This window comes from Moesziomyces antarcticus, assembly GCF_000747765.1.
Source record: "Moesziomyces antarcticus DNA, scaffold: scaffold_v10017, strain JCM 10317, whole genome shotgun sequence".
Classification (NCBI taxonomy): domain Eukaryota; kingdom Fungi; phylum Basidiomycota; class Ustilaginomycetes; order Ustilaginales; family Ustilaginaceae; genus Moesziomyces; species Moesziomyces antarcticus.
Window position 1 is genome coordinate 80279 of NW_014638993.1, and position 14944 is coordinate 95222.

The 14944-nt window shown below is 61.2% G+C and overlaps 6 protein-coding genes across 6 annotated transcripts; 4 read left to right on the top strand and 2 right to left on the bottom strand.

The window, feature by feature from the left end:
• Positions 1 to 84: 84 nt before the first annotated feature.
• On the bottom strand, positions 85 to 1272 carry PAN0_017d5428 (actin/actin-like protein; the record flags this gene model as incomplete). Its single annotated transcript, XM_014799003.1, has 1 exon — positions 85 to 1272. The coding sequence occupies one exon, from the start codon at positions 1270 to 1272 to the stop codon at positions 85 to 87; it is 1188 nt and encodes a 395-aa protein (XP_014654489.1).
• A 362-nt stretch (positions 1273 to 1634) lies between these two features.
• Positions 1635 to 4145, top strand: PAN0_017c5429 (sec34-domain-containing protein; the record flags this gene model as incomplete). The annotated part of the gene is made up of 1 exon (XM_014799004.1): positions 1635 to 4145. One exon carries the CDS (start codon positions 1635 to 1637, stop codon positions 4143 to 4145), a length of 2511 nt encoding a protein of 836 aa, XP_014654490.1.
• Positions 4146 to 4315: 170 nt separating this feature from the next.
• On the top strand, positions 4316 to 4859 carry PAN0_017c5430 (uncharacterized protein; the record flags this gene model as incomplete). The annotated part of the gene is made up of 2 exons (XM_014799005.1): positions 4316 to 4592; positions 4681 to 4859. 2 exons carry the CDS (start codon positions 4316 to 4318, stop codon positions 4857 to 4859), a joined length of 456 nt encoding a protein of 151 aa, XP_014654491.1.
• Positions 4860 to 4907: 48 nt separating this feature from the next.
• On the bottom strand, positions 4908 to 5831 carry PAN0_017d5431 (proliferating cell nuclear antigen; the record flags this gene model as incomplete). Its single annotated transcript, XM_014799006.1, has 2 exons — positions 4908 to 4979; positions 5049 to 5831. The coding sequence occupies 2 exons, from the start codon at positions 5829 to 5831 to the stop codon at positions 4908 to 4910; spliced, it is 855 nt and encodes a 284-aa protein (XP_014654492.1).
• A 559-nt stretch (positions 5832 to 6390) lies between these two features.
• PAN0_017c5432 (WD40 repeat-containing protein) lies at positions 6391 to 7881 on the top strand (the record flags this gene model as incomplete). The annotated part of the gene is made up of 2 exons (XM_014799007.1): positions 6391 to 6483; positions 6574 to 7881. 2 exons carry the CDS (start codon positions 6391 to 6393, stop codon positions 7879 to 7881), a joined length of 1401 nt encoding a protein of 466 aa, XP_014654493.1.
• A 2589-nt stretch (positions 7882 to 10470) lies between these two features.
• Positions 10471 to 13752, top strand: PAN0_017c5433 (uncharacterized protein; the record flags this gene model as incomplete). Its single annotated transcript, XM_014799008.1, has 1 exon — positions 10471 to 13752. The coding sequence occupies one exon, from the start codon at positions 10471 to 10473 to the stop codon at positions 13750 to 13752; it is 3282 nt and encodes a 1093-aa protein (XP_014654494.1).
• Between the last annotated feature and the right edge of the window lie 1192 nt (positions 13753 to 14944).

Consider the following 14944-nt stretch of genomic DNA (forward strand, 5'->3'; position numbering starts at 1 on the left):
ACATGCACTCGTCCGTTTTGTACGGCTCATATTGTCATTTTGCACGGCAAGCAACGGTGCGATATCTAACGGTGAAGGGATGGATCAAGAATGACGGCCCAGACGGTCGAGGCACGCCTTGCCCTGTTCGTACCACTCTGCACGCGAGATCCAGAAGCTCTCCCTGTTCTTCATGATGTCGGCGAGCACGGCGCCGCCCAGGAAGACCATGTGCTTTCTGCGCGGCGGATCCTCGATTCGGATCTTGAAGTTCTTCAAGCGCGCGCCGTCGTTGTTGAGCACGCGCGTGAGGTAGAGCTGCTTCATCTCCTTTTCCAGACGGCTGGGCAGACCCGGATACATGGATGATCCGCCCGAGAGCACAATGTGCTTGTACAGCTCGGCGCGCGTGTCGACCGCGGCGGACTGGATGGTGTTGAAGAGGAGCTCGGCAACGCCCGCCTGCTCGACATCCACCAGATGCGGTTGGAACATGCACTCGGGCGCCTCGAAGCGTTCGGAGCCGACTTTGATGATGCGGCCGTCCGGCAGCGTGTACTGCTCGACGAGCGTTGTTGTCTCTTCGGCGAGCTTCTTGTCCAGGTCGAGGTCGTAGCTGACGTAGCACAGCTTTTCCTTGATCTGACGCACCGTGTCGAAATCGGCGGTGCGGTTGAACGCGTATCCGCGCATGAGGAGCAGCTTGATCAGGTAGCGCGTCACATCGCGACCCGCCACATCCAGCCGCTTGGTGAGGTGGGGCAGTGCAAATCCTTCGAACACGGGCACGACGTGCGTCACACCGTCGCCCGAGTCGACCACCACACCCGTCTGAAGACCCTGGGCATAGAGCGTCAGCACGGCCTGGATGGCGACATAGACGCCGTCGAAGCCGTACTCTTCAAACATGATCTGGCACATCTCCTCGCGGTTCTTCTTGGGATTCATGGGCGGCTCGGTGAGCAGGATCTTGCGCCCCTGCGGGTCGATGCGCAGCTTTTCGTCGAAAGTGTAGTTCCACACGTGGCGCATGTCGCCGAAATCCTTGACGATGCCGTGTTCCATGGGCTGGTTGATCTGGAGGTAGTTGCGCAGCTCCTCTGCCTCGGTGCCCACCATGATGTCCTTGATCTGCGTGCCGGTGTTGCTCGAGATGGCGTCGCGCTCTTCGGAACGCAGGATGGGTCGTCCGACGATCGACGGAAACACATGCTCGGGAAAGTTGGAGCCGGCATAGCCGACCTTGACAAAGCCGGTGCCGTTGTCGACGACGACGGGCCTTGAGTCTGTCATTGCTGTTGATGATAGGGATGGGCGCGGATGGTGGTGGTGGTGGTGGTGGGATGGGCAGCCGTGGATGGCTCAGCAGTGCACAGCACAGCACAGCAGCGCCGCTCCGATCCGTCTCGATTTGGCGGCGATTATTCGAACAGCGCGATTTCCAGGCGATTTGCGCAACTCCACTTTCCAAGGCAGTCCGGCTGTGCTTCGCCCTCTCCAAACCAAATGGCCTGTGCAGCCCCCCCGCAACTCGAAATTGTCAGCATTAGTCATGCACACCTCCAAGCGACGGCGGGAAGACCGCATGTTCAGGGTCCACTCGTGTGCCGCTTCCCTCTTCCACTCGCACCACCACCACCACCACCACCACCACCATGACAGCGGCACCGACAACAAGGCCGCTGCAGCTCGACCAGTGGTCCAACACAAAGGCGCCGCTCTCCTCATCGCAGCGTGCCTCGGTGAATCGTCTCGCAGAATGGCTTCACCGCAGTTCGTCCGACTACAAGCAGTCGCAGTCGCAGTCGCAGCAGCAGCAGCAGCAGCAACAACAAGCATCTTCGAGCAACGTTGAGACATCCACTCCATCGGCAGATGTGGTCGATGCGCCGCTGCTTCCCTCGACAGCCTCCGAGCCCATCGCGCTTCCGGACGCATCGGCACCGCTCGTATCCGCACAGAGCTTCCTCGCGTGGTACACGCAGCTGTCGGACTCGGTCAGCTCCTCGACGCACTCGTCGCACATCCACGCACTCACGCACATCGCCCACACCACGTCGATCGCCGACTCGCTCCTCGCCCACCTCGACGCATGCCAGATCAACGTCGCCGAGCTGCGTGCGGGGTCGGCGTTTGTGCACGACTCGTCGCGCGGCATCCGCGAACAGGCGCAGGCGCTGCTCGACTCGCACACGCACCTCGACACGCTCGCCGAAGACATCGCTTCGCGCCTGAGCTTCTTTACGCTGCTGCCGTATGCTACCAACATGCTCAGCTCGCCCGACGCCGGCATCGTGTACTCGAGCGCGTTCCTCGAGCTCATGGACCAGCTCGAAATGGCGCTGCTCTTTCTCAACCAGCAACCGGCGCGGACGTACAGGGATGCACAGCTCTATCGCATGCGCTATGCACAGTGCGTCACGCGGGCGGCGACGCTCGCAAAGATGGCGGTCGTGCGCGATATCAAGGCGCATGCAGAGCATACTGCACAGCGACTCAAGCAGCTCGCATCGTCGCGCACCCACGCCTCATCCGACACCGATGTCAAGGGCAAAGCGCGCGAGATCACGCAACCGCCCCAGTCGGTGATCAGCAAGGAAACGTCGCAGATCCTGTTTGCAGATGCCGAGCAGATGGTCACCAAGCTGCGCCCGCTCATCTTTGAGCTGGCCAAGCGCGCGGCGAGCACCGCCGATACACCCACCGCCTCGACGGCAGCCGAATTCGAGTCGCTGCTGCAAGAGTGTCGCGCCGCATGGTACCACACGCGCCGTCCGCTGCTGGCGCGCCTGCTCGCGCAGCGGATCGCCGAGGCGGAAGCCAACGCCGCCAGCCAACCGGGCGCGGGCGTTGTGCCGCTCGCACGCACGGCCACGCAGCTGCTCGCCCACATCGTGCGCGCCGAGCACCGCCTCTACCAGCGCTTCTTTGGCACCGACACCGCCACCAACCAGCCTGCACGCCATGATGCGGAGTTGACCGCGTATCTCGGCGAGCTCACCGAGACGGTGGCGTCGCGTCTGCGGCCGCGACTCGCCAAGGAGCACGATCTGGTCGTGCTCGCCGATACAGCATCGGTCGTCTCGGACGCAATCCACAACGAGGAGGATGCGGCATGGTCGCGCGGCATGCAAGCCTTGGTAGACGAAGTCCAATCGCGGCTCTCGGCACGCGCCCACCAGGTGGTCGTTTCGGACATTGCCCACTTTACGCCCGACGCGGACGAAGGCGAACTCGACTTTCCCGCGCGTATTCTCGCCTACCGCTCCTCTTCGCGAGTGGGAGGGCGACATCAGCGCGGAAAGTCTGGCGCAGGGTTGTTGGATGCAGCGTTGGCGGCATCGCGCGCATCGACGTCGAGTGCGGTGCACAAGGTGGCGCTGTTCACCATGCCGCCTGCACTGGCGAGTACGTACTATACGCCGGTGCGGACGCTGCTCGAGGTGCTCTTCCACCTCCAAGCACACCTCTCTCCGCGCGCCTTCTGTCGCATCGCCAGTGCCGGCATCGACGCATGTCTGCTGAGCATCGGCAAAGGTGCAGCAGCGTTGGGCAAGCGAGGGGGGGAGAAGGAGGATGGGTGGTTGTTCGAGCTGCGCCAGTGCGAGATCCTGCGCGAAGCGGGGGTGTCGGCCGACCTCGTGCTAAGCCAAAACCCCGCTACCGCCTCAGACAGCGAGGCGACACGATCCATGGTGGATACGTCATCGCTCGTCACGGCGATCAACACGCTGTGGACCAACACCACCAGCCTTCTATACCCGACCAAGGATTCCAAGGAAGAGGGTACGGATATGCAGCGCAGCACAGACGCCGTCTCGACACGATTGCACGAGCTCATTTCGCGTACGGCATCTTTGTGGGCTGGGGCGATCGTTCTCCCCCTGCGCGTGTACATCGACCATCACACAAACACGGCGCAAGAGTCCAAGTACGCCTCGACCAGGGACGCCTTCGACACGTGTATCGCCAGCATTCTGCCCGAAAAAGCGGCCAAGGTGCGCACGTGGATCGAAGACCCCGAGGTGCAGCGTATGCTCGGTGCGCGGATTGCCGAGCTCGTTGCGGAGACTTATGCTAAGTTCACGGAGCTTGGAGACGAGAGTGAGGGTGTGGACGAGGTGAAGCAGAGGGTGGTGGGGGAGTGGAATGCCGCCCTTGCTTAGATCCATTCAATATCATAACTTGCGCATTCGGAGTGAGCATGCCTGCGATCGTGGGGAATGGAGTTGGGATGGTGGAGAAATTCCCCCGAGTCCCGGCCAAAAGCGAGTCTCCCAAATATTTGCATCGCTCCACCTTTCCTCCATCACCTTGACCTCATTCTTCGGGCACGATGAATCGGACACAACTCTCGCAGGCATTCGCGCGGTCTCGCACTATCACCACCACTTCAGCGCGGCTTTTGCGACCGCGCACATCGGCACCCACATCCGCCTCCCAACCGGTGCTGCAAAAAGACGCACCCCCGCCTCCGCGTCGATCGCCCCCACCACCACCACCCACACAATCGCCACCCGAGACTAAGCGGGGCGGAAAAGAAGGTTCGGTATACGCAAGCTACCGCGCTCTGCCGTACAACACCAAACTCGTCTTCTGGACTTGTGGCGCCAGTAAGCCCCCAACCCCCCTTTCCCTTGGCCTCACTTTGAACCCCAAACTAACGTCCCGACTTTGATTCCTTCGCTCGGGGGGAAATAGTGTTTGCGGTGCTGGGCCTGTTGGCAGCAGACAAACTCGAAGAACTCTTCCCTGCACGCAACAACCGTCCCACCGAATCCAACGACGAAACACAGCCCAAGTTCATCCAACACAACCAAAAGCCCCGGCTGCTGGCAATCTCGGTCGTCGATCGCAACCCCAACCCCGACCGCACATAACCGACACAAAACATGAAATTGAAAAAAACCCACACGGACACGAAAGATCTAGTCGTCGTCCTCGGACAGCTTGGGTGCAAGGTAGAATCGCACGTATCCGTTTTCGAAGCCGAATTCACACTGTCCCGCCGTTAACAACAAGGTCAGCCATTGTCAACTTTTCAAGGGTTGGAGGGAGGAACGACTTACGAGGAGGGGAACTTCGTTGCTCATATGCAGCTGCACCTCGTCGGCGAGCGGGGCGGCCTTGGCAAAGTTGCTGAGGTACTTGAGCGAGAAGGTGAGGTTGACTGCCTGTTGCATCTCGATCTTGACGGGGACCTGACCACCGGTGCTTGGGCCATCCTGCTTGCGCTTCTTCTTGGCCGGCTTGACGTCCTCGTCATCATCGTCCTCGTCCAGCGCAGCACTGGCCGAGCCCTGCTTGAGCGTCATCCTAGCCGCACCAATCTCACCCTCTGCCGAGAACGAGACGCCCTCCTTGGAGACCTCGATCTTGACGCTCTCTCCGATGTTGGCGAGATCGCGACAAATGCGGCCAAACTCGCCGGAGGACATCTTGACGACTGCATCGTACTGGGTGTCCGGGATGCCGAGGTGCTCCGAGTCGATGTCCATGAGCTTCATCTCGAACTCGCCGACGCGGTCGGACTTGGGCGACTCGAACGTCATCTGCAGCGTGTCACCGTCGTCGGACTTCTTGAGCGACAGCACGTCGTCGTTGTTCGCGCCCTTGAGGATCTTGCCCAGCGACGCGAGCGACACGCCGATCGACATGGGTCGATCGCATCGGAACTCCTCGAAACAGTCGGTGCGAAGCTCTATCGCCGACAGCGCCACGTGCGAGTTGTCCATCGCCTGGAGACGGATGCCGTCCTCGGAGCATTCAAAGTTGGCATCGGTGATGAGCTCGCGCACGGCATCGAGCACCTTTTTGAGGAGTACAGCCTCGCGCAGACGTGCCTCCAGCATGGTTGTGTCGTTGATGGTGGGTGGGTGTGGAAGGAAAAGCGCTTGCTGAGGGATGGATGGTGGAGGAAAGAGGGAAGAGCAGGATCTACGCCGCGCGCGATGCACTATTTCTCCACGCTCGACTCAGAGCGAGAGAGCGTTCATTCCAGACGCGCCGCGCGCTCTCAGGTTGGGCTTCAGTTGGGCTCCCGTTGTGAGTTGGCTGAGCAGCTGCTGCCGTGTTGCACTTCTCTCTCGCCAGAGAGCAGCGGCCGAGGCGCAGAATTTTGGCTGTCAAGACGCGCGGGTTGGCACGCGGCTCTTTACGCGCTGCTCCTCTCTCTCCCGCGACGCGCGCGCGCGCCCAATTCCAACGCTTTCCAACGCGCTCTCGTTGCGCGTGCGGGTGTTGGTCTCGTCCAACGCCGCTCTAACACCCCCCCAAAAAAGCTGCATCTTCTCGCGCGGCTTTCACCCCACATGTGGAGGCAATTTCAGGGTCCAACTCCGCCCACTCTTGCACACACGCTTTCCCTCCCTTCATCCTTGCCTCTCGACCGTCACTGATACCCTAGCCAGCATGTCGTCCTCATCATCTGGACCCCCCGCTGGCACCGCCTCGGACGACGACAACTTTCAACTGACGCATGTGCTGCGCGCTCACACTTCCGACGTGAGTACCTCCCTCCTGTCTCCCCCGCGGTCCACTGCATCCTCGTGCTCACCCTGCAACCTTTGCTTTGGGGGGGGGGGGAAACTGTAGGTGCGGTGTGTGGCGCCGACGCTCGATGCGCTCTCTGGTCGCGAGGCGTTGCTGTCTGGGTCGCGCGATGAAACTGCCGTGCTGTGGTCGCGCGAGCAGTCACCCAACGCAGCCTTTAGCAAGGACGCAACGTTTCAAGGCCACCGATTCTGCAGCGCGGTCGAGTTCATCCCACCCAGCACCTCCGCTGGCCTTCCACGCGGTCAAGTGCTGACGGGCAGTCTGGACGCGCAAATTCGCTGCTTCGACCCGCTACGCCCGGACAAACCGCTGCAGCTGCTCACCGACCACTGGGACAACGTCGCTGTTCTCAAATCCACCACACACGATGAGCCGGTGTTCATCTCGGGGAGTTGGGACAAGACGGCGCGCGTATGGATGTGGGACGGTGCAAAGTGGGCGTGCAAGTGGGTGCTGCGCACCCACGAGCAGGCAGTGTGGGGCGTCGAGATCATCGAGCCACCCACAGCCACCCAACCAGGAAAATACCTCACCGCATCCGCCGATCTGTTCATAAGGCTCTTCCACGGAGACCAGCTGCACACCGTGTATGCCGGCCACACCGACGTCGTACGCTCGCTTCTACTGCTACCCCCACTTCCACCCACCGACGATGCTGGCAGTGCAGACCCCGTGCTCTTTCCGGACGAGAGCGTGTTTGCGTCTTCGTCCAACGACGGCACGGTGCGCATCTGGTCGCTCGACGCGCGTCGCAGTCCCACCCCTGGCAATGGTGGCGAAGCGGTACGCGTGCTTCGTGGACACACCAGCCTCGTGTACGGCCTGGCAAGGTACCAAGACGCGGCAGGATTGCGACTGGTGAGCAGTGGTGAAGACGGCACGTTCCGCATTTGGGATCCCGTCAGCTCGCGGCTCCTGCACACCATCCCCGTACCCGTTGTGTCCGTATGGGCGGTCGCGGTGTTGCCCGCATCGAATGATATCGTGGTGGGTTGTAGCGACGGTCTAGTGCGCATCTACTCTCGCCACGCCGCGCGCGCCGAGGAGGACAGCAAGATGCTCGGTGCCCCACTATCCATCAGCGAAGCCGAAGCGGAAGCACGCAAAGCCGCCGAGATCCAACGAACGCTGTCGCGCAACACCGAGACGCCCGACCAAAGCACGCAGGATGGCAACCACGATGTCCTTCTCCACATTGACGTTGCCGACGACCAGCCGCCTCTCCCGCTCGCGGTGAATCGTTCGCAAAACTGGCTTCAAGTCGCCTCGGACTTTGTCGCGCTTCATGCACTGCCCTCGTCGTACATTGAGCGCATCGTCGAGTATATCCAGCTCGTCTTGCAGTAAGATTGCCGTGGACAAGAATGCCGCCGGGAATCTTTGGTCCCACGAGGTGGTGCATGAACCCAATCGAAAGTCGCCGGTGCCGATCAAAAAACCTCGGAAGATGGACCAACGCTGGGGCGGAAACTCGACGACCGAACTGGCTCCGAGCGCACTTTGTTGGCGGACGAATCTCGGTGGAGCTGGGCGAGGAGCATGGTTTTCCGAGTTGCCATGTGTGCCGAACACCGTCGGTGGAATGGAGAGACTGCGGAGAGACTTTTGCGGCAACCTACAAACGCAAGCTCCGTGCTTGGTCGTTGGTCGTTGGTTGTTGGGTGTGCCTGACGGAACAAAAAATAAAAACCGAGCTCACCGGCGACCTTTCCGTGCAGCGTGACTGCATCCTGGACGAACTTGACGGATCGGCGTTTTTTGCGACCGACCAGTCCTCTCCCACTCTCACTCTGCATCCCTCCATGCTTTCCATCCCCTTCACACATGCACACAATTGTCTTGCCGTTTGGTATATGGAGGTGGTGGGATGACGTATGGGTGCTGGCTTGGAGGTGGTGCGGGTGAATTCGGAAGCTTTTCTGTGGCGCGGTGAGAGAGGGCTGTGAAAGGCCGATTTTTCTGTCGCTGTCACATGTCTGCCAAAAAAAAATCATAGAGCATAAGGCCGAGGGAGGGTAGCATGACCATGCATCATCCAACGCTTGGACGGCAGCTGGCATCGGCGGAGGTGGACCGACGCCTCCGGTAGGGGGGGAGAAAGCTCGGATGGTCGGACGGAAGAACGACACTCTTTGACCGAGACGACCGCTTGGTCCAGCTTCAATTCCTCCGCACCGTTCTCGAGCCGGCCTTGATTTCCGCGCCGCTCCGGCTGCCCCGCATGGAAAGATCCGCACCGCCCTCGTTTCGCCATTTCACGCCCATTCCCGCCTTGACTCGGCTTCTCGGATAGCTTACACCGCCTTTCTCCCATCGCTAACTCAGACTCATCCGATGGGAATATAGCGAAAGAGGTGGTAACAAAGAAGAAAGAGGGGAAGAAGGAGGGGGGATGGAAGGACGGGCGTGTCGGCGAGGTCTGCAAGCACATCATCCCGACCAACTCCGGACGGCTTCGGACCGGTTCCCCCCTCGTCTTTTTGTCGGGGGCCTACACAGAGAATGCCGTTGCGCTTTCCCCAATCCCACTGTTTGCTCGGCCACCATCCCGCATCTTCCACTTGCGTTGCCACCACCATCATCGACCTCTCGACCACCTACTAGCGACTACGAGTTCATCATGTCGAGCAACACCGCACGCCGATTAGGACCTGCGCCACGACCACCATGACTACGCCCTCGACAAAGCCTTGTTCTGCGCAAGGCTAGCATTTTGAAGTCCAACCACCCACCCACGCTGTCCCCACCCCTAACTGCGATCCTCGGCCTGCACTTGCTTGCATTCGGCAGCCATGCACAAGTCGACACCATCCCGAGGGCCAGCTCGATAACGACGCCCTCCCTGCACGTCGGCGATCTAACATCGCGCCGGGTCTGCACTGTCGTCTCGGCCGACCGACTCGTTTCGACAAAAATACGATATCTCGGCCGTTTCTGCCAGCATCACGCCATTCGAGGCCACGCGAGATGCAGCCCTCTGCAGTCCCACTTTTCGGCACTCTGCACTTATCGATGCCGCGCTCCCGCCAGATGGCGCCGCCCGTCCCCAGATCTGGAAGATCGCCCTAGCCAGCCAGCCGCTAAGCGAGGTCTGTCTTGCGTCGATTGCCTTTGCCCAACCGCAGCCCAGCTAAGAGCATCCGCCAGTCCTCACCGTCTCCAACCAACGCGCTGTTCTACAATGACGACCCTATCTAGGATGGCCGAGCCAGGGAGAGAGAGAGAGAGTGGTCGCGGCGCAACTTGCGAGCGAGGGGGCTGCGAGCGAGGCGCGGTCGCTGATCTGCAGCTGCAGTCTCGCCAAACACCCACGCGAGTCCGAATCAGGGCCGCCAAAAAGGAAAAAGGAAAAACCGCGCGTTTTGGGCGAATTGGGCGCGAACGAAAATGCCCCAAAACTTTTTTTGGGTGAGAGCCGAGCCGAATTTGGCGGCTGGGCTGCTCTGCAACGGTGCATTTCTGTCCAGCGCTTCTTTGCAGACTGATCGGATCGGATCAGGATTTTTTTGGCCCTTTGCGCGTTTGCATGGCATCGCATCGCATCGCATCGCATCGCTGCTTGGCCCGCAGCAAAGGTGCATCGTCGTCGGCATCATCCATCCGTTCCAGCCCAGGACGCAAGATCGTCCACAGCCGCCCCAGCAGCCAATCGCAGCGCAGCAGCATCCTTGCAGCAATAGGGAGCACCCATCGCTCCGACGCTCTCACGCTTGCAACCAACGCACCAGCTTCTCAGCTGCTTCTCTGCATTGCGGCATCCCGCTCTGGCCGATCTGCAGCCCATAGACGCGCAGCGACCTTGCCAACCCCGCCTTTCGTCCGCCCAGTGACTCCATCTCTCCGCTTCCATACCCAGGGCTATGCCGTCTTCCTAAGGCTACCTGCCATCAACACATTGCTACCCACCGCTTCGTCCATATACCCTGTTGCTACACCATGTCGCCGCACGACTCGTCCACGTCGCTCTTGGGCGGCGGTGCGGATGCCAACAAGCGTTCTGCCGACGACGCCAACGTCGACGCTCAGAACGCCGCCAAGCGCAAGCGTCCGCAGTCGTGCGACACGTGCCGCTCGCGCAAGATCAAGTGCGTCCGCCTCCACGTCGACGGCATCGACGTCAGCGCAGACAACCGCTGCGTACAGTGCCGCGCCATCGACGCCAAGTGCACCTTCGACTACGTCCCCAAGCGGCCCGGTCCACAGAGCTCGTTTGCAAAGACCGCGCGCAAAGAAGCGGAAGCCCAGGCCCAGGCGCACCACAAGCCAAGCACACCCCATGGTCTCACGCGTCCGACGCACTCGCGCGCATCCACCTCGGGCTACACCAACACCCCGGCACCCAGCATTGCAGGTCCCTCTCCCAACGTCGCCTCAGGTACGGGCGGCTCGCCTTCGGATGATAGCTGGTACCGCGCGTTGGCGCAGCACAACTTTGCCTCGGGCAATGCCGGCGCCAGCGCCAACCAGACCAGGAGCTCGTCGTGGAGCGGCGCCACCAACTTTGACGCCTACCTCAACGGCTCCATGCTCGCCATGACGCCCACCCACTTTGCCGCCATGCCCGCCGCATCGCCCTTTGACTTTTCGCCCCACAACGTCGGCGCAATGTCCGGACCCTCGCCTGCCATGAGCGCATCCAACGCCTCCTCGGCTACCCCCGGCAGCTATGCCGGCTCGGCATCGTGGCATGCGCCTAGGTCCGACGCAGGCAGCTCGCGCTCCAATGCCCCGCTCGCCGCACTCTCGCACATGGCCAATCAGCAGCACATGCACAGCCAGTCGCATACTCAACAGCAGCAGCAGCAGCAACACAACACGCACAGCGCTCAAGCGGACGAGCTGGCCGCCTTCGACATGAGCAGCTTGGCGGGACCAGAGTCGCGCGCAACGCCCTTGCCGCTGCCCATCCCGTCGTTCTCGCGCGTCCAGTCGCCCGTCGCCGCCGCCAACCCGCTGCAACAGCCGCAACAGCCACCGCAGCAGCCACAGCAGCCCGCGACGAGCAGCGAGGGCGCGCGCCCGAGCCGCAAGCGCAAGAGCGCGCCCGGCCTGTCCACCATGTACTGCGGACCCGTAGTCCGCCCACGCTCGCTCGACGACATTGCGCCGCGCCAGACGTTCCTCGCGATCGTCTCGCTCTACTTCCACTACCTGTGGCCGCTGCTGCCCATCGTGGACCGGCCGACGTTCAGCCACGACCTGCTCAACCGGCGCGACGAGCGCGACGACACCTTCCTCGCGTTTGTGCTGAGTCTGGCGTCGTATACGCTCATCCAGTGTCCGCGCACCGTCATCCCGGCGCCCTGGACAGTGTATCGTCGGCTGCATCGCATTTGCCATCTGACCTCGCGCAGGATGCAGCCGCGCGTGTACGATCCGCCCCAGCTGCTCCATGTCAACACGCTGTATTGCGATCACATCTACCTCGGCACTGTAGGCAAGACCAATGCGGCCAATGCGGTGTTGGCCGAGGCGGTGCGTGTGGCGTATACGCTCGCGCTGCACGACGAGTCCAAGAACAGCGCCGCGGCCAATGCGGCGCCGTACGGCCTGGATGCGTCGTCGTTTGCGCACTACCGCGCACCCACAGCCAATGCGGTGGAGCGCGAGCTGAGGAAGCGCATGTTTTGGGTGCTCCACGGAAGCTCCACCACCATCGCTATGCTGCAGGACGAGCCGGCACTCATCCACGCCATTGATGCGTGTGTCGATCTGCCGCTGGCTGTCGACGAGGAGGCGCTCGCCAATCCGCGCCATGTCCAGTCGCGACCGAGCGTGCTGTGCGGGTTTCTGACCGTGACGCGTTTGCACCAGGTCATGCTCGAGCTGCTCGAGTCGTACCGGCGCGACCGGAGGTTTCCGATCGACGATCTTGGCGTGGCGCGGTCGAGGGTCAGGTATCTGGCGGATGTGCTCAGTAGGCTGCAGCATGCGATCGACGATATGCCCGAGGAGCTGCGCAAGCCCGTGTATACGCATGCGCCGCCCGAGCCCATCCGTCGCCCGGGCGTGAGCATGCCTTCTCTCGAAGCGGTTGCGCCCGGTGGCCAGCAACAGCAGCCGCCGCCGCCGCTGCAGGCGATCGGGTTTGATGCGGCCACGCAGACTGCGCTGGGCAACCATCTGAGCGGGACGTCGCCCTGGCCGTGGCCCGCCGAGACGTTCACCCGCGATGGCTTGCCCAACGCCGACGCACGCTCGTCGAACAATTCGTCGGCGACCCACTCGCCCCGTCCGTCGGCCGAGCCCGCCTCGGGTTTGGACGTCGGACAGCCTCCGCACCAGGCCTTGACGCCGCTGCCCCTGACGCCGCAGACGGGACGCGATGCAGTCGCGGGGCTCACGATGGTTGATCTTGTCAATGTCTTTCGACCCTCGCCGCCACCGAGCAGTACGCCGGTGCTGTCGCCCATGTGCACGATGCACGCCAACATCGTGTGTACCGAGAGTCTGATCCGCTTCCTGGTGACCGAGTACCGCGAGTTGGTAGCCACGCGCATCCGCGATCTCAAGCTTCGTCAACCCGCCTCGTTCGGTGCACCGGCCAATGCGCCCGAGGACGTGCAGCGCGATACGTGGCAGGATGCGGCGCAAAAGATGCTGCACACCTTCAACAGCCTGCCTCTCGACGCGCTCGCCAGCAACGGTCAGAGTCTCATCAGCAAGATCATCTACGTCGTCTCGGCGTTGCTCAACCGTACGGCCATGCGCGGACCGTCGGAGGGATTCCAGTACATGTCGAGTTTGCTGGCTACGCTTACGAGGCTTAGCCAGACGCGCAACGACGATACGCTCGACGAGGGCGATGACGATGCACACGCCACGGGCGAGCCGAGGGGAGGGGGTGGGGATGGTGGTGCTGGTCCAAGCGAGGGTGGTGCAGGTGGAGCTGATGGCGCTGCGGGAGGTGGACATCGAGACGCTGGTGGTGAGCGTCGGGACGACCGTTGGCAGAAGCGTCCCAACCAACGCAGGCCAGACTCGTCCCACGAACCGCGCGATACGACGATGCAGCACACTTCGCGCAGCGCGGGCATCGAGTCGCCCGCATCTACCCCGGCCAGCCTCGTGCATACCGATAGCGCGCCCAGCTCTGCACCCAATACCGCGTCCACCACGCCGACCGCCGAACTGCCCGCGAGTTATCCGTTTGCCAACTTCAAGCACGACCACCTGAGCGCAGGCGTAGGACCGCTTGGTGCGGTCTCGACCGCTTAGCTTGCGGCGTGAACAGATCATGCCTTTTTTTTCATTGCCCCTGAATGTGCGTGTGTGTGCAGAGTGCGCGCGGGAGTGCGGGCAAGACCTGCGCGCCAAGGCAGCAAGGGCTCAAAGATGAGCTGCAGAGAGAGAGAGAGGGACACACACACACACAGAGGCACTGGCACTGCAATGTGGCATTGGTGCAAAGGGTCACACGCAGAAAGGTCCAACACTTTGCCTCGGTGCACACGCTGAGATGGGCAAGCCTGCAACCTTCATGCTTCGCTTCTCGCACACACACGCATATCGATGCACACCATCGCCAAAAACAAAGTCGATCTGGCGGTCTTCAGAGCCTCTTCTTGCCACACTGGCTCCGCCAGAACACCGCCAAACCCTCGAACCCAACCCCCCATCATCAGTGCTGAGCTCACACCCAAAGCTGTTGTGTATCACACCGGAAAACATCGACGTTCATTGTTCTCCATTCAGACGTTCTGCTTCAAAGCAAAACATGTTGCACACATGCAGAAGCTCTGACCATGTTCGGTGTGGATGCGACATGGCGCTTTTCTCGCACAGATCCTCGGAATCAACCCCTCCCTGGTCGAGACCCGCGCAAGTTTTTTTATCCGATGCGTCGGTGGAACTCTCTCTCTGCGAGAGTCATCCCCTTTCCAGTCGTCCCCATGTGATTTTGGCCCACGAACGCCTGGCATTGCTCAGTGGCGGTGCCCGAGTCACACCCATTCCAATCTAACGTAATTCCAGTGGTTCCGACGCATCGGTGGTTGCGACGCGTTTGCAATTTTTTGACACCCTACACCAGATGGCGACATTGTGAAAAAAAGTCATGGTTCACCAAACTCATAACCACTCCTCAGAAGTGTCGTCGATCCTGCCTTTGGCGTGCATGTATGGATAGCCACTTGATCATCCTACTCACTGCTGATCTTTGGTGTTACTGCGCAGCACGGACAATGAGCTAGCCAGGCTGAAAGGTGAGCTTCGTTTTTTCAGGCCAGAGCTTGTTTCACCACATTTGAAGTTCTTAACCAGTACTCCATCATACCAAGAATACATTGATGATTTGAAGCGCCGGCTTGACGTTGTATTCTCAGCACTGACACCATCTCAAAGGCAGCATGCCAAATTGCAAAATATCGCAAACGCGTCGAAACTACTTATGCGTCGGAATTACTGTAAT